The sequence below is a fragment of the Pteropus vampyrus genome, unplaced genomic scaffold (genome assembly GCF_000151845.1).
Source record: "Pteropus vampyrus isolate Shadow unplaced genomic scaffold, Pvam_2.0 Scaffold493, whole genome shotgun sequence".
NCBI classification, from domain to species: Eukaryota; Metazoa; Chordata; class Mammalia; order Chiroptera; family Pteropodidae; genus Pteropus; species Pteropus vampyrus.
Genome location: NW_011889274.1, coordinates 296701 through 312551, shown reverse-complemented (window position 1 = coordinate 312551; position 15851 = coordinate 296701). Strand labels below are relative to the sequence as shown.

Below are 15851 nucleotides of genomic sequence, written 5' to 3'. Positions count from 1 at the left end.
ACAAAGTGCCTGGCTGCGTCATTAACCTGCGCCGCGGCCCTTGGTCTCCACGTGGGTTCGGTGGAGAAACGCGGGGCTGGGGAATCATGGCGGGAGCCCCCGCAGGAGCCGAGGCTCCGCAGCCGCAGAAGCGTTACTATCGGCAACGTGCTCACTCCAACCCCATGGCGGACCATACGCTGCGCTAGTGAGTGAGCCGGGCAGGGGGAAGATAGGAGAGCGGCATTCTCAGAACAGCCCAGAGCAGCCGCGGAGAGCGATTGTGCTGGGACTGCAGGCAGGGTTAAAGATAAACCCGGGAGGATCTGCTGGGTGACGTCAGTTTGCGGGGTGGGTTAGTGGGAGTTGGCTGGTTGGAAGGGGGCGTGGCGTTCTGTCCGAAGTCTGGGTAGCGGTGCAAGTTTGGGAGGAAAAAATTGTTAAAGACTAGAGTGATGATAGCAGAATGCCTTTTCCATCTTTCGGTTTCCTTTGTCAGATTTCATAAAAAGACAAACGTACACCCAGTCCCGCCCTCACTTTACTCCCTCCTCTTCGCACAGAGCACATAAACAGAGGAAGGTCCCAGTGCCTCAGGCAGCCAATCTCTGGGGAAAGGGGAACTTGTGCCCCATAGAGGAGAGTCACATCAACCCCTAGAAATGAAGATAGGCAGATCAGCAATCATGGGACTCCTGATGGGCCTATGATTCACACTGGGGGTTAAGGGGGTTTCCATTGTGTCTCCTAGAGGCCAAAGGGCCCACTGTTGCAGAATTTTTGGGAAACCCTCCCATCTGCTTTCCACCCTTACCCATCCACCCACACACGTAGTACCACTTTTGCAATGGTATGACCAGCCTTCTCATGTTTCTCACGTCTTCTCTCCAATAGTCCTGTGAAGCCAGAGGAGATGGATTGGTCTGAGTTATATCCAGAGTTCTTCGCTCAAAATCAGAGCCATGATGACCCAAAGGATAAGAAAGAAAAGAGAGCTCAAGCCCAAGTGGAGTTTGCAGACATAGGCTGTGGCTATGGTGGCCTGTTAGGTAACATTCTTCTGGCCCTTTCTCTGGGGCAAGGAGAGGCAATATCTAGGTTCTGCTGTCTCAGCAGGTTTAATGGGGGCCATAACTGGCCTTTCCCCTTCGGACCAGACACTGGTGCTGTGACATCAGTGTGGAGAACCTCCACCTTCTCTCTACTCTGGGTCTGTGGCCTTTGCCCTGGAGAAGGGAGGAGGCTGCCTTAGATGCCTCTTAGCACTTGGGTTGCCCTGTCTGGCCTCGCACCTGACCCCAGTCACTACGTGAGCCATTTCACCTGCCAGGTGCCGGGTCAGTGAGCTGGTCAGCACAAGCGTCAGAGATTAGCCACTGTGGCCAGTGATCCTGAACTGTCTCTGGGATTCTACCACTCCCTCCCTCCCACCCCTTCCTCACCAGAACATATTTCTTTTGCTCCACTCTCCTGTTTTTGAGTTCTTATATTGTCTATATTGCCCTAGCCATGCTTGCTAGGCCATTTCTCTATTTTTAAATTTTCCCATAGAGATAACAGCATGACAAGAGGAAGAGCATGGTACTTGGTGGCAGAAAGCTTTGGTTCAAGTCCTGGTTCTGTCTCTTCTTAGCTCTATGACCTTGGGCATTTCTGACCCTCAGTTTTCCTCATTGTCACGATTTACTACAGAGTGTTAAGAAGACTGAATGTGAAAATGTCTAAAAACACTAAAGCACTTTAGTTGTACATGTATTCCCAGGCCCTACCATTTCCAGTCCTGGTGACAGTTTTTGGATCTCCCCCAGCCCTCTTCTTCAGCACTGAACCATCTATATAGGTCTTTATCTCTCCACACTTGCCATTTCTGATTTTGGTAGTTGCAGATTGAGTCTTCCTTTCCTAGGTGGACCCCTTGGCAATTCCTGCAAGTATGACTTTAATAATTCCATTCCTATTTTTGTATCCAGTGGAACTGTCACCGCTGTTCCCAGACACGCTGATTCTGGGTCTAGAGATCCGGGTGAAGGTCTCAGACTATGTGCAAGACCGAATTCGGGCACTACGAGCAGCTCCTGGAGGCGGCTTCCAGAACATCGCCTGTCTCCGTAGCAATGCCATGAAACACCTTCCTAACTTCTTCCGCAAGGGCCAGGTGGGGAGGGGCCCTGGTGGGTTAGGCTGGTAGGCAGATGGGACATGGAGGCCAGGCTCTTACAACCAGTCCATGTGTGTCTATCTCACAGCTGACAAAGATGTTCTTCCTCTTCCCTGACCCACATTTCAAGCGGACGAAGCACAAGTGGCGAATCATCAGTCCTACACTGCTGGCAGAATATGCCTACGTGCTGAGAGTTGGGGTGAGTTGGAAATGGAAAGGAGGATGGGGCGAATGGCCTATTCAGGGACCTTCACTAAGAATTCTGTGGGGGGTGCATCTTATCATCTCGCTGTTCAGTTATATGCAGTCCCCTGTCTAGAGTAATTTTGCCTATGCAGGGGCTGGTATATACCATAACTGATGTGCTAGAGCTACACAACTGGATGTGCACCCATTTCGAAGGACACCCACTATTTGAGCGTGTGCCTCTGGAGGAGCTGGTGAGTTGAGAGTCTAAGGGAAATTGTGAAGATGCAGGCCCTTTCCAGAGTGGTTCTGTATTCTCTGAACCCAGCTCAGTGCAATAGGATGGATGGGAGTCTCAGGGCCATGGGCAATCTGAAGGGTGGGCAAGGACTTATTGAACCCTTTTCTCAGAGTGAAGACCCCATTGTGGGACATCTGGGCACCTCAACCGAGGAAGGAAAGAAAGTTCTACGCAATGGAGGGAAGAATTTCCCAGCCATCTTCCGAAGAATACAAGATCCCGCCCTCCAGGCAATGACCCCCAATCCCTCCCCTCCTGGTCACTGACTGCTTACCTTACCTTAGCTGGGCTCCATTTTTCAGGGACCAGAAAGATCAACCTCTCTGAACCTTTTCAGCTGAGACTTCTGGGGCTGAGAGGCAACAATCTCAAAGAAGTTGGAGAACTACCCAGCACAGAATCCTGGTTTTCACAACTACCCCTGTCACTTCTCACCTTCCTGCCCCTCCACTGCCAGCACAAAGCAGAAGAAGCTGATTGAGAAGGCCTGAAGACCTTGGACCAGAAGGGATATTTGAGAGGGTGTGGGGTCTTGCTCTCCCTTAATATTCTCATCTCCCTCTAGGATCTCTCCTCAGCTGGAGTGAGGAATGCAGTTCTCCACTGTCCATCTAAACTGCCTGCAAGGCTCAAGTCACCTATCCACTTGTGTGTACTTTGTAGTCCTGGGGATAACCTATACATATGCACATGCCCATGCTGCTATTTCTCAGGGAAGGCTAGAGTGTATCCTGTGCCTCCTCCCATTCCCTCTTTTCCTAAGACTTGACCTGGGGAATCTGTGCGTCTCAGAGAGGGTGTGGGGGTGGAGACCCTCTCCTTTTTCGTGTTTACCTTCCATTCCAGAACTTCAAAGGTGGCACAGCCTGATGGGGATGGGGAGAGGGAGTGAGGATCAGAGAGCCAAACTGGGGAGGATTCTGAGGCTAAAAATGGAAAGGGGCTGCTGACTAGAAAGCCCCCCAAAGGAGACGGAGTCAGCTGGAGATTCAGAGCCCTCAACCCTTTGTCTGTCCAACAATCCAGAGAAATCTCTGAACTTTTCTAATTTGCAAAAAGTTCCTTCATTTTTGCTCCTCAAACCCCAAATTCCCAAGGCTAGGACAGAGTTTGTTGACCTAAAAGATCCCCCCCCCCCCCCCCCCCACACACACACAAGGAACAAAGATGAAGGCTCCAGGAGCCATTCTGATTAACTCACCTGCCTTCTGTTCAGTGTCTGGTACAGGGAGAGAGGGAGGTATGGTAATGCCTGAAAATTCTGCTCACATGCAGATAAGGTGCTGCCTGATGAGCCAAGAATATGGGAATGGCTACAGCTGTGGCTCTTCCAGGCTTCCCTTCTAGGAGGTGCTGGAGAATGAGGAATTCCTGAGGATGGGCCCTAGGGGCCTGGCTCCCGGGGAAGTGGTGGCAATAACAGGGACTGACTATCTTGGTCACCTAAGTCTCACTAAATAGCCTTTCTCAGGAAGAGATCTTTAGGCTGCTGGCCTAAGGCACTGGCCCAGGAGGAGAAACTGAGGCAGCCCTCCCCTTCCCTAGAGGGTCATTGCAACATGAGACCCAAAGGAGCTGCAAAGGCAGCCCCAGCCCCGCCTACTGTTCCTGGGTGCTAATCCCCAGCACAGAACACTCAGGAGAGAGGATTGGATGAATAGCCTAGAGAGGGGGCGTCGCCACTGTCTCGCCCAAGGGTTAAATAGGGGCGCAGGCAAGATGCTCAGGACTGCTGTATTTCCCTGAACCAAACCATGACCCAGACCCTCAAGCTCGCCTCCAGGGTGTTCCATCGCGTCCACTGTGCTCTTGAGCTGGGCGCCTCACTGGGCTCCAGAGGCTCCGACTCAGCGCCACGGAGCTTGGCAGACATCCCAGGACCCTCCACACCCAGCTTCCTTGCTGAACTTTTCTGCAAAGGGGGGCTGTCACGGCTACACGAGCTGCAGGTAGAGGGAGACCGCTGTTCCTGGGACTGAATGCTGGGGAAACAAATTAGTGCAGAACGGAGGAGAGAGGGCCAGTAGGAATGAATGCCCATGAATTATGGAAAAAAACTGGGATCGGGGCTGTGGCTTCAAGGGTACGGAGTCCATCCCCACACCGAGCAGAGGAGTGTACTCGAAAAGCACCTCACTGTGCAGAAGTCTGGAAGCGAGGTGGGTCCAGGACAAGCGCGCGGGAGGCAGAAATGCACAGTTCCTTCCCAGTGTATTCAGTACGTTGTGCTTAAAGCTACATGCCCTCCTATACATTTCAGTGGCGGCTTGTCTTGAGATGCATAGTCCACATGAGGAACCTTTAGGGATTTCTCCACCTGGTTCAGCCCAGGTGACCAAAGAGCAGTCTTGAATGTCTGCTTTACTCAGTTACTCCGTTTTGTGCATAACACATAAACTTCCTAGAAATGGAAAGTGGGGGAAAGAGGAGGAGGGATTTGCAGCATCAGGGCCATGCACTAGCTGGGAGCTTGCGAGCAGAGGCTCCCTCTTTCAAAGCCCAAGCTGGGAGTCCCTTGTCCGGGTCTCCAGTGTCCACTGCGCCCATTCTCCCAGGTGCTGGGGGCCACACGCTTTGGGCCAGTGTGGTTGGCGAGCTTCGGGAAGGTGCGCTCGGTGTATGTGGCAGCCCCTACACTCATTGAACAGCTGCTGCGACAGGAGGGGCCGCGACCCGAGCGCTGCAGCTTCTCGCCGTGGGCTGAGCACCGTCGACGCTGCCACCGAGCTTGCGGACTGCTCACCGCGTGAGTTCTCTCTAGCCACAAAGCCCAGATGCCCCACTGTGTCCCTCTACTGTGGCGGGTGTGGAGACAGCCTGGGAGTACGAAGGAAGGTCGGCCGTGTCCCCTAACATTTGGCAAATAGGGGCTCCCAACCTTCTGTTTCACCCAAGCTCAGGTAGAACCCAGCCCTCAACCACCACCCTACCACTCCTACTCATGTCTTTATCTTTTGGGGCCAGAATCTTGGAAACCAGCAGGAGGGGCTAGGGTACCAGGATATAGATGGAATATAAGATTCTGTAACTCAGCTTACTTAGGAACCTAGGCCCCTCTGGGGCAGGAAATGAGTAATAAGAAAGGGGGATGAAAAGCAGGCGCAGGCAGGGCAAGTTTCTGTACCCTGAGGGAGCAAACAATCCTTCTCCTGGCCACCCAAGCCGAACGCTCCTTTCTCCACTGCAGCCAGCCCCATTGAACAGTCTCCACACACCTCCATCTACCCTGATGGTCCCCCTCTCCGCACCCCCGCAGGGAAGGCGAAGAATGGCAGAGGCTCCGCAGCCTCCTGGCCCCACTCCTCCTCCGGCCTCAAGCGGCCGCCCGCTATGCCAGGCCCCTGAACAATGTGGTCCTTGACCTTGTGCGGCGACTGCGGTGCCAACGGGGACGCGGTGTTGGGCCGCCAGCCCTGGTTCGGGACGTAGCTGGAGAGTTTTACAAGTTTGGACTGGAAGGTGAGTCCCAAGACAGTCGGGGCAAGTTTAGGAGGCACCCGCAGGGGTCTCCCAGTGCCCTGACAGCGCCCCCTCCCGGCCAGGCATAGCTGCAGTGGTGCTTGGTTCGCGCTTAGGCTGCCTGGAGGCAGAAGTGCCTCCAGACACAGAGACTTTCATCCGTGCTGTGGGATCTGTGTTTGTATCCACGCTGTTGACCATGGCGATGCCTGACTGGCTGCACCGCCTCGTGCCGGGACCCTGGGGCCGCCTCTGCCGAGACTGGGACCAGATGTTTGAATTTGGTAAGGCACAGAGATGAGGTGGAGACAGGGGAACGGTAAAGTCGTTCCCGGCTAGCGAGGCACCCCTGTACCTTCTCTCCCACAGCCCAGCAGCATGTGGAGAGGCGAGAGGCTGAAATAACCATGAGGAACGACGGAGAACCTGAGGAGGACATGGGATCTGGGGCTCACCTGACCTACTTCCTGTTCCGAGAAGAGTTGCCTGTCCCTTCCATCCTGGGGAATGTGACAGAGCTGCTACTGGCTGGAGTGGACACGGTGACGTTCTCCCTCCATATTGGGAGCCCCCCTTTCAGAGCTTAGCCTCCTCAGTCTCGGTCCTGCTGAAGAGGATCCACTATGGCCCTCCTGACCAGCTTGGCTTAGCACCTCCTACACTCAAGACTGCTTCATATTCTGCCCCCTGATTTCCCACTTTTAATACCTCTGATGCTCTTACCTGTCCCCTCAGGTGTCCAACACGCTCTCCTGGGCTTTATATGAACTCTCTCGGCACCCTGAAGTCCAGACAGCACTCCACTCGGAGATCACAGCTGCCCTGGGCCCAGGCTCCAATGCCCACTTTTCAGCCTCTGCTCTGTCCCAGCTGCCCCTGCTGAAGGCTGTCCTAAAGGAAGTGCTAAGGTGAGGGAGCAAGAGAAGAAGAGCTAGAGAAAAGGCTGGGAAAGGGCTAGGGAAGCAGGTGGTAGATGGGAACAGGGAGAGAGAGAGCAGAGGAAAATGGTACTCTACTCCTGGCCAAGAATGGGTTTGGAAGTTGCAGGCTTGAGAGGGAGGATAATGGCCCCAGCCTCACTTTGCTGTCTCCCCTTGTGCTCTGCAACCCAGACTGTACCCTGTGGTACCTGGAAATTCCCGTGTTCCAGACAAAGACATTCGTGTGGGTGACTACATTATCCCCAAAAATGTAAGTAGAGCCTATGAGTCCCTTTTGCTAAGTCATTATCTTGGCCATCGTCCTGTTCTCAAACCATTCCCCATAAGCCCTTCAAACTCTCCCTTTGGCCTATATGCTTCTCTCTTGGACATAATGGGGCTGAGGAGAAATCATTCTAAAAACAGCCCAGAAAACTTCCCCATCACCAACCAGAGCCTGCCATCATCCCAATCCATATATCCTCTTCTCCATGTTCCTCCCTTCATTCCTGGGCCCAAATTGACAAGTTTGTGTTCCTCCCCCACCAGACACTGGTCACGCTGTGTCACTATGCCACTTCAAGAGACCCCACCCAGTTCCCAGAGCCAAATGCTTTTCGTCCAGCTCGCTGGCTGGGGGAGGATCAAGCCCTTCACCCATTTGCTTCTCTCCCCTTTGGCTTTGGCAAGCGCAGCTGCATAGGGAGACGCCTTGCAGAGCTTGAGCTACAAATGGCTTTGGCCCAGGTGAGTGATCTAGACTTTCTACCTTCCCCAAATGGGAGAGATCCTAACCCTCTAAAGCTGTGGACTCAGTGACAAGCATAGGAAAACATTTATGACTTGGTAGACCTAATCTCTGAAATATATTAATCCCATTTTAGGCCTGGAGGGTGAGCAAGGGTATGTGGACTATCTTTTTCCCTATACCATAATCCCATATCCTGATTAACTAAGAAGTCTACCACCAGGCACAGGTGCCCTTCCAACCCTGACCATCCTAACACTAATAATGCCCATTACCAATCCAGCCCACTACTATCCACTCCTCTCAGTGATAGCCTTCTTCCTCCCTTTCCAGATCTTGACCCACTTTGAGGTGCAGCCTGAGCCAGGTGCTGCCCCAATCAGACCAATGACCCGGACTGTCCTGGTACCAGAGAGGAGCATCAATCTACAGTTTGTGGACAGATAATCCTGTGGAAGGAGGCTGTCATCATCACGCCTTCTCTCATCATATGAGTTTATTAGGCACAAGACCAAGAGATGTTTATTTCCTGAGACCTGTATGACTAAATTGGTCAGAATGACTATAGCATAAGCCCTGACCAAGGTGTGAAGTATGTACCTGGCCTGACTCAACTGTCCCAGAGAAAACCATGCTCCCTCTGCCTGCTCAGTCCTCCTGGTCACATCATATACATCCTTCAAGAGCCAACTCAGATTTTCTTTTTTTTTAAGGCAAGGCAACCCTTGGTTGACCTCATAGATTGCAAGGACCTTGTCAGCTTACAATCTCTTATTTTTTTTATTTTTTATGCCTACAGCACCTGGTCTTCCTAGGTGATCTCCCATCCAAGTACTAACCAGACCCGACCCTGCTTAGCTTCCAAGATCAGACAGGATCAGGCTTGTTCAGGGTAGCCTGGCCGTAGACCCAACTCAGATTTTAACTAATAATGTTAGGTGACCTGAGGAAGAATTCCACCACTGCCATTTGGGGGCTTCCACAGTGTTCATTGATGCTGCTAGCTAAACTCCTAGCACAGCATGAGCTAAGTAATTGTGCATTTCGTCTGCACCTGGTTGGTCCTCTCTCCTTGCATGTGAGCTGTTAGAGAGGAAAGGTGGGGCCTTATTCAGTCTTTATGTCCCCTGTCAGCGCCTATCCCTCACTAGGAGACACCGTACAGATTCTCAGATTGAATCTGGACCATGTGGCAGAAGAAGTGAGATGCTTACTAGGCTCTGTCTATACCATTCCTTCCTCATCTTGGCCCCCTAGGAAGGTGAGTCATAAACCCTTGCCTGGTTTATGATTTTTTAAAACTCTCCTTGCCTCTCTGGTCACTATTAGTTCCCACGCAGAGACATCACTGGATCTGTCTTTGTGCATACCTTCCTTTTATATATTGAAATTATTTTAATTCATTGTTTTGAAATAAAAAAAATTAAATGTTCCCTCCTCAACTTTTGACTTACTTCTCTCCCACTCCCACTGCCTACAAGACCTGGAGGCAAGACCCTCACCCAAATCCCTGACCTTGGCTTCTCAGGTTCTGGGAATGGCCCCATAACATGAGAAGTCTAGACACCTGGGAGAGGGGTTTGCATCACAAACCCAGACACGTTTCTGTCTGGAGTGGGAACAGCCAAGTCTGGCTTCCTGTAAGAGAGTCAGGGGGTGATAGTAAAAAGTAACCACAAGGGCTAGGCTGTAAAAATGAGTTGGGAGCTAGGGATTTGTAGAGATGTCCAGAGGCAGCTGACTGTGGTTAGAAGTGCTTTTGGAAGCTGAACTGCCAGAACTAAAGGACATCCTAGAGGGGCCACTCTGCCCTCTCTGGAAAAGTTGCTCCAAGGTGATTTCCTTTGGAGAAAGACAGGGATACAGTGAAGTCAGACAGGATGAAAGCTGAGTGTGGGGGTGGCCAGAAGCCCTGGGGCACCAAGGTAGGAGAAGGGGGCCAGGCAGAAGTTTCTGCTTCCCTGAGTCAGCACTCGCTGCCTCCCAGAAGCTAGGCACAGTCCTGCCCTTGTGAGGTGTACAGATTAATTTATATACAAATAAATCTCTCAGCACACTCCCTGCAGCTCCCTCTGTAGCCCAGATTACCCTCCCCATGTCAAGACTTGCCCCACTTCCTCCTGCTCCCCCCACACCCTATTTCAATTAGCTGGATATAGATGGAGATTTCACTTCATGCTTCCTCCTCCCCCCACCACCTTGGCCCCCTGCCCTAGACATGGCTCCCTGACCACAGAAACTCCATTAGCCACCAAGCCTTCTGGGCATATCTACTTATGTAAGATCTACAGAGAAATAGAGTATAGCCAAGGCCCTGTGCACAGATCAAGGTTGTGTCTTTAGTGCCCCTCTTGTTAACTCCTTCTCTACTGTATTCTGCCTTCACCCCCACTCCCCTATTACTAAGCTCAATTTAAACCTAAGTAACCTGATTTTTAGCAGATTTGAGCCATGAGAGAATAAAGCCCCACTTCCTCTCAGACTCTTTCCCCTGAACTCGATGATTCTGCACACTCACACTCCTCATTGGGCACATACAACTTCTTACTTGAGGGCAACAGTTTCTATGACTCCTTTCTGGACAAGAATTGCTTTAAGTTGGAAAAGGGAGGGAGAGAGGACCATATTGGTTGCTGGTCCCAACCCCCACACTGAGACATCCAATGGTGCTGAAAGGGAGAGGAATGTACTCTCGCTTGGCCTGGTTTTAGGACCCAGGGTGGGAATGAAGACAGTGTGTTTGTGAGTGTGCCTATGTTCTTAGGATTGTCTCAGCTTCTATGTGGGGCCATAATGGGGGACAGCCCAGGCTTGGCATAGGAAACCCCAACTGTGACATACTTACCTGAATCCTATCTGCCACGACAGATGGTAGTCATTCTGATTTGCTTCTGTGAATAGCAAATCGGTAAAGTCTGGCTCTTCTGTCTTCCCAGGTAGGGAATGTGGAGGGTTATTTCTCCAGGGAAACAATTTCCCTCTGGGAAAATGAGGGACTCAGCCTCAGTGCCCTCTCCCCTTTGATCCCCTCAGAGGTTGGAAGTAATATATTTCCACACTTTCAGGTAACTCAAACCCGAGTCCAGCTGGGTGCTAGCACCATGGACAACAGCCAAGACCCCTTTTGGAGAGGGGTAGGGGAAGACCATTACCCAGGCAAACATACATATATCCTTTAGTAGAGAAGCATTTTCCCCAAAACATCTCCAGGGAAGAGGTAGAGCAGAACCTTCCCTGAGAGAAGGATCAATAATAGGAAAGGCCTCTGGATCTTACTTTAAGCAATGTATGAAGTAATTAATTTAATTGCTAATGAATAGTTCACTTAAAAGACATCATCATTCATATAATACACAGCCCCAAGGCCTCAGGTGAAAGGGACCAGGCTTCAGTCTGACCCACACTTTAAGGAAGGTTTGCTTTTCAAACCTTTTCCTTATAGACAACTGCCCTCTATACTGCTGCCTCCAAACACAACACCTTCCAGTTAACACCGCTAGCTGTGGCACACCAGGATCAGACAGACCTATGATCTTGAACTGCCATTAAGAGGAGCTTAAACTGGAGTTGGAGACTCATGTCATGGAAAGATTCTGTCTATCTCACTCCAAATGAGTCCAAATTCACTTTACATCACTTCTTTGGGTGAGCACATTATCTGGGAAGGGCTAATAGAACCCACACAATCCCCAGAGCAAGAAGGATAGCTCCAGCCTTCCCCTACCCCCCTGTGTTTAGGGGGCTAGAGGAGCTTTCATTCTTGCAAATAACCACCATCCTTCACATTAGCAATGTCTATTTTCCCTCATATTTTCATATCTATTATGACAACACAAATTTCCAAGGCTCTGTGAAGCTCCAAATGAAAAACACTTTTAGAATTTGTTAACCAGCTACTACTTGAAATAAATGGACCATAATCTAGTGTAGAAATCTTTTCATACCATCACTGATCTTCTTTGCAATGGCATTCAACCTGTCCCTTGTTTATCCTCATTCCAACCCTATGAGGTAGACAGGAAAACCACAGCAGAGAGATTTTTTTCTAAATCACACAACTTGTAGGTGGCAGGTCCACCCTTTAGAGACTTCTGAGCACTGCCATCTAGCAGCCAGTGTGAATTATTCACCAGCAAGTGGGAGTTATACCTTCAACTCAGAGCCCACTGCTGTATTTTGGATTTGCAACCTCTGCAGAGAAACCTCCCCATACCTCCCAACCCTCTAGAAAAGCCCCAGATGAGAAAGGAGTCTCCACGTGCATATAAATGATTCTTTATGCCCTCCCCCCATGCAATGGGGGGTAGAGCAGGGGAAAGAGCCCCCGCCCTCATGCAGGGAACGGGTGGTCAATGTATACTAGTCTTATTGCCAGCTGCCCTGTGGCCATGATATGAGGAATGGGGAGGGGTCTACAGCCCCTTTCTTCTGGCATTGGTCCCCCTTCACCAAGTCACCGTGGTGGAGCTGGGGGGAGGGGGGGCTGGAGGCCCTAGGAGCTGAGGTAAGGACGGTTCTCTAAGGAAGAAAAGCTGCCCACTGGCTGCCCCAGAATGAGTGTAAGGACCCGTCAGTGTGGGGCTGGAATGTCATCCAGGTGTCACTACCCAGTGGGCAGTAGAGGCCAGACAACGTTTCCACCTTGAGGCTGCCCACAGAGATTCTCAGCGGTGGGGGCAGTGTGCCCCAAGCATCTGGTCAAGCGGTACCTCCAGCAGCCATGATAGCTCATCTCTGGCTGATGTAATGACTCAAGATCCCCACTCCTAGAGTCCAGTTCAGACTGTGGTGACTCTCATGACAACCTCTCGGCCAGAATGGGAACTGGAACGCGCATCTGGTGGCCGCAGCTGTCCAAGGAGATGCAGGATTGTGTAACCACAGCGCTGAGGCAAGAGCGTCCGCATGCGCTGGGCAGCAGGGGTGCGGCTCGTGGCCCCAGAGGGGGGGCCCGTCCGTGAGGTCCTGGGGCCTGGCTTCCCTGCCGTCCCTCCCCCTGCATCTCCTCCTATGTCCTTTGTCTTGTCATAATTTAGGACCTTCCACTGCTGGTTTACTGCCTGCCAGCGCTTGAAGATGCGGTAGACAGAGGAGCCTTCGTGGATGATGAGGCCTGAGCAAGAGGGATAAGAAATCTAGGGTCAACTGCTGCCCAGACCTAGGCCAGAGGTGCTTAAGCAAGCATTTCTCCAGAGTAAAGAGATAGGGTTGCAAAGGGCCTGGAGAAACTGGGAAGGAAAGGGAACCAAGATAGCCCTAAAGGCTCTCAATAGTAGAATAAGTGGCCATGAAGCTGAGGAAATGGGCAGGAAAAAGTTAAGTGTGTGGGTTGGAGGAAGCTGCTGATCAGGTAAGGGGGAGAGAGGTGCCCTCACCTATGCAGACGACATCCATGAAGCCGTACATGCCGTAGCAGATCTGAAAGAGAAGATCCTGCCGTTGCCACTTGGCTGAAGGGCTGAGTGAGGACCAGATGAGCCAGGAGATGCTAGCGACGAGGAAGAGAGAGCCCAGAACTATGGCCGCAATCTGGACCTTCTCAATGACCGTCAGGGAGATGGCCTGCCACTGTGTGAGAGAAAGGACTCCAAAAAGTCACAGAAAAAGATGGAGGGCCAGGCGATGGGTGGCTCTGAAGAGGAAGATGTTCTAGGAGCCTTCGGGCAGGATTAACAACTGTCCCCTCTGTGCCCTGATCAAACCTAGAATGTGGCACTTCTCATGCTGTTTGAGACCATTTTTCTGTCTTATTTTAGAAAGGCAAGTGCTCTGAAGCCAGACCATGGTGTTTGAATTTCGAATCCTAACTGTCACTTCCTGTCTGAGTAACCTTGGGCAAGTTTTTAAATCTTTGTGCAGCAATCTTTAAAACAGAGATAATAATGGTATATAACTAACAGGCATATTATGAAGATTACAAGAGTTAATATATGCCAAGAGCGTGACACATAGAAAACACTATGTTTGCTATCATTGTCACTGAGATTATCTTTTCCTTTTTCGTTGTTTCCAGAGCCTAGACAGTGTCTGGAATGTAAGTGGCATCCAATAATATCTTTGTAAATAAATGAAGGGAGGATTTACAGACAGGAGATGTGGTAATTGTGGAGAGAAGTAAGTAAATGGATGAAATAGGCTCCCTGGAGGGGCCCTGATTCTGATTGCTGAAAGGCCCTTGCCCCTAGTCTGAGAGTCCTCTCTTTGCACCTCACCTGCAGTGGATTCTTGGTGCTGATCGCCAGGACCTGGTACTTGAAGTAGCAGAGCTCACAACTCCAGGAGCCCCTCTCACTGATCCAGCGGATGAGGCAGGGCTGGTGCGTGCAGCGCACGGAGCCGTCGCAGCGGCAGGGGCTCAGGAGCTCCCCCTGGAGGAAGAGTGACGACGGTCCCTGTCAGCTTTCACCACCCGACCTCACTTCGCTCCAAGAGAGGAAAACCTCTCCATGTCATTCATTCTCCCACCTTCAAAAAGCTTAGCCTTTCAACCAAAACAGGACAAGAGGCTAAGGCTGCAGCAGACAAAAACAAAAGTTACAGCTCTAGATAAACTTTCCTAACCAAATAGATGAGGGATAAAAAGAGACTGGGGTGGGGGTGGCTCGGAACCGAGTCTTTTCCTAGAATTTGGAGAGAGTGGTCTTTAAGGCTTCCCAAATGTAAGGCTACTCTTTAGGATTTGGAGGGACGGGAGGGTCAGAGCTTCTCAGCCATGCCTTCCTCCCCCACCCCATAACTGTAAAGAATTTCACAGATGTGGTACAGACTGGGATGGGTTACCGTCCTCAGCTTCCAAGTATCGAAAATAGGGAGAAATCCTGGGGGTAGTAGGATTAAACGGTGTTACCCTTTAATCAAGGAATAATTTCTCACGACATAGAGACACCCCCAGCACTATTCCGGGACAACTTTGTCCATAACATTTAAACAAAGAGTACTCTTTGGAATGAGATGGAAAGTTGCGGAATGGGAAGTGAAGTGCCCCAAGGAGAGAAATATTGAGTGAGGCAACGGCGCCCAGCTTGGCCCCGCCCTTTAAGGTTGCCCACCTCCTCAGCCTACAAAGACCTTGGACTGAGAGAAGTGGGAGAGAAAGACTGACCCCGTTAATCAATGAGAGATTTTGAGCCCTCCGAGGAGAAAGCCCCGCCCCTTCCTGGAGACCCCCCTGATCTCCCCCCTCCCCCCAAAACATACGCTCCGGGAGTCTCCAGCCTGCTCCCCAATCTCACCCCATTCCCACTAGGGTCCTGGGTCCCGCCTAGCCTCTTCAGGCCCCGCCCCCTGTTCGTGGTCTCTCGGGGCGCCCCAGGTGCGCGCCCCACCCCGCCCCGCCCAGTGGGGTGCCCGGGCCTGACCTGCTCCGGGCCCTGGAAGCAGATTCGGCACTGGGGAGTTCGGAGCCCGCTGTCCAGGCTACTACTGAGCGACAAAGCGTCCAGCGCGCCCGGGGGCGGTGGCGGCGGTGCGGGCGGCGGTGGGGGTCCGGCCCGCGGCTCCTTGTCGCCCGCCAGGCCCCGGGCCCGCGGTTCCGACCCGTAGTACTCCTCTTCGTCGCCGTCGCCGTCCCGGGTCGAGCAGCCGGAGAAGGGCGCCCAGCCGCAGCCGCCTCCCCCGCCCCCCCGGGGCTGCGGCTCGGCCCGGGGCCGCCCCCCGCCCGTCAGCACCAGCAGCTTCAGCTCGTTCAGGAACATGCGGAGCCGAGACTTGAGCATCGTCCGGGCGCCGGGGGGGCGGAGGGCGGCGTGCAAGGGGTTCTTGGGCGGCGGGGGAAAGGGAGAGGGCAAAGCCGGGAAGGGGGCGCGCGCTGGAAAGCCGAGCCCGGCCGGGGTCTTCCGGGCCTGCGAGCACCGTTCAATGCTGCCACCGCCGGGGCTCCGGGGCTTGTGGGGCCGGGAGGGCTGGCGGCCCAGGGGTAGCGGGGCGGGCAGCCATGGCCGGGGCAGTGGGCGGGGAGGGGGACTCAGGGTGCCGCGCCCCGCGGGTCTGGGTCCGGAGCGGGCCGGGCTCCCGGGGTTACGCGCCCCAATCGTCTTGCGGAGGGGCCGCCCCCCATCGCCGTCCTCCTGGCCCCAGTCCCGCTCCGGCTCCCGGCTC

General features: G+C 52.6%; 3 protein-coding genes and 1 pseudogene across 4 annotated transcripts; 2 read left to right on the top strand and 2 right to left on the bottom strand.

The window, feature by feature from the left end:
- Nucleotides 1-31: 31 nt before the first annotated feature.
- Nucleotides 32-3268, top strand: METTL1 (methyltransferase like 1). Of its 2 annotated transcripts, XM_011382904.2 has the most exons (7): nt 32-187; nt 874-1028; nt 1950-2134; nt 2226-2339; nt 2479-2580; nt 2738-2857; nt 2965-3268. In XM_011382904.2, the coding sequence occupies exons 1-7, from the start codon at nt 87-89 to the stop codon at nt 3106-3108; spliced, it is 921 nt and encodes a 306-aa protein (XP_011381206.1). In that variant the 5' UTR covers nt 32-86; the 3' UTR covers nt 3109-3268. The 2 variants fall into 2 exon arrangements, with proteins under 2 accessions (XP_011381206.1, XP_011381207.1); XM_011382905.2 differs by having other exon boundaries at nt 2738-3268.
- A 205-nt stretch (nt 3269-3473) lies between these two features.
- LOC105307396 (25-hydroxyvitamin D-1 alpha hydroxylase, mitochondrial) lies at nt 3474-9187 on the top strand. Its single transcript, XM_011382897.2, has 9 exons — nt 3474-4576; nt 5183-5373; nt 5884-6086; nt 6170-6370; nt 6456-6628; nt 6822-6994; nt 7199-7277; nt 7556-7753; nt 8088-9187. Exons 1-9 carry the CDS (start codon nt 4382-4384, stop codon nt 8199-8201), a joined length of 1527 nt encoding a protein of 508 aa, XP_011381199.1. The 5' UTR covers nt 3474-4381; the 3' UTR covers nt 8202-9187.
- On the bottom strand, nt 8545-8663 carry LOC111732814 (annotated as a pseudogene).
- A 1839-nt stretch (nt 9188-11026) lies between the features above and the next one.
- On the bottom strand, nt 11027-15845 carry MARCH9 (membrane associated ring-CH-type finger 9). Its single transcript, XM_011382896.2, has 4 exons — nt 15113-15845; nt 13967-14122; nt 13130-13322; nt 11027-12867 (listed from the first exon to the last, which is right to left on the bottom strand). The coding sequence occupies exons 1-4, from the start codon at nt 15467-15469 to the stop codon at nt 12533-12535; spliced, it is 1041 nt and encodes a 346-aa protein (XP_011381198.1). The 5' UTR covers nt 15470-15845; the 3' UTR covers nt 11027-12532.
- Nucleotides 15846-15851: the final 6 nt, after the last annotated feature.

What these genes read in the sequence shown, in the direction of transcription:
- METTL1 (XM_011382904.2), top strand. Translation starts at nt 87, where the DNA reads ATGGCGGGAGCCCCCGCAGGAGCCGAGGCTCCGCAGCCGCAGAAGCGT. An exon ending in ACTTCTTCCGCAAGGGCCAG is followed by an intron (nt 2,135 to 2,225) that starts GTGGGGAGGGGC and finishes TCTATCTCACAG; the next exon opens with CTGACAAAGATGTTCTTCCT. An exon ending in CCTACGTGCTGAGAGTTGGG is followed by an intron (nt 2,340 to 2,478) that starts GTGAGTTGGAAA and finishes TTGCCTATGCAG; the next exon opens with GGGCTGGTATATACCATAAC.
- MARCH9 (XM_011382896.2), bottom strand. Translation starts at nt 15,469, where the DNA reads ATGCTCAAGTCTCGGCTCCGCATGTTCCTGAACGAGCTGAAGCTGCTG. An exon ending in GCTTCCAGGGCCCGGAGCAG is followed by an intron (nt 14,123 to 15,112) that starts GTCAGGCCCGGG and finishes CTCTTCCTCCAG; the next exon opens with GGGGAGCTCCTGAGCCCCTG. An exon ending in CATGGATGTCGTCTGCATAG is followed by an intron (nt 12,868 to 13,129) that starts GTGAGGGCACCT and finishes CCTCTTGCTCAG; the next exon opens with GCCTCATCATCCACGAAGGC.
- LOC105307396 (XM_011382897.2), top strand. Translation starts at nt 4,382, where the DNA reads ATGACCCAGACCCTCAAGCTCGCCTCCAGGGTGTTCCATCGCGTCCAC. An exon ending in TTACAAGTTTGGACTGGAAG is followed by an intron (nt 6,087 to 6,169) that starts GTGAGTCCCAAG and finishes CCTCCCGGCCAG; the next exon opens with GCATAGCTGCAGTGGTGCTT. An exon ending in ACTACATTATCCCCAAAAAT is followed by an intron (nt 7,278 to 7,555) that starts GTAAGTAGAGCC and finishes CTCCCCCACCAG; the next exon opens with ACACTGGTCACGCTGTGTCA.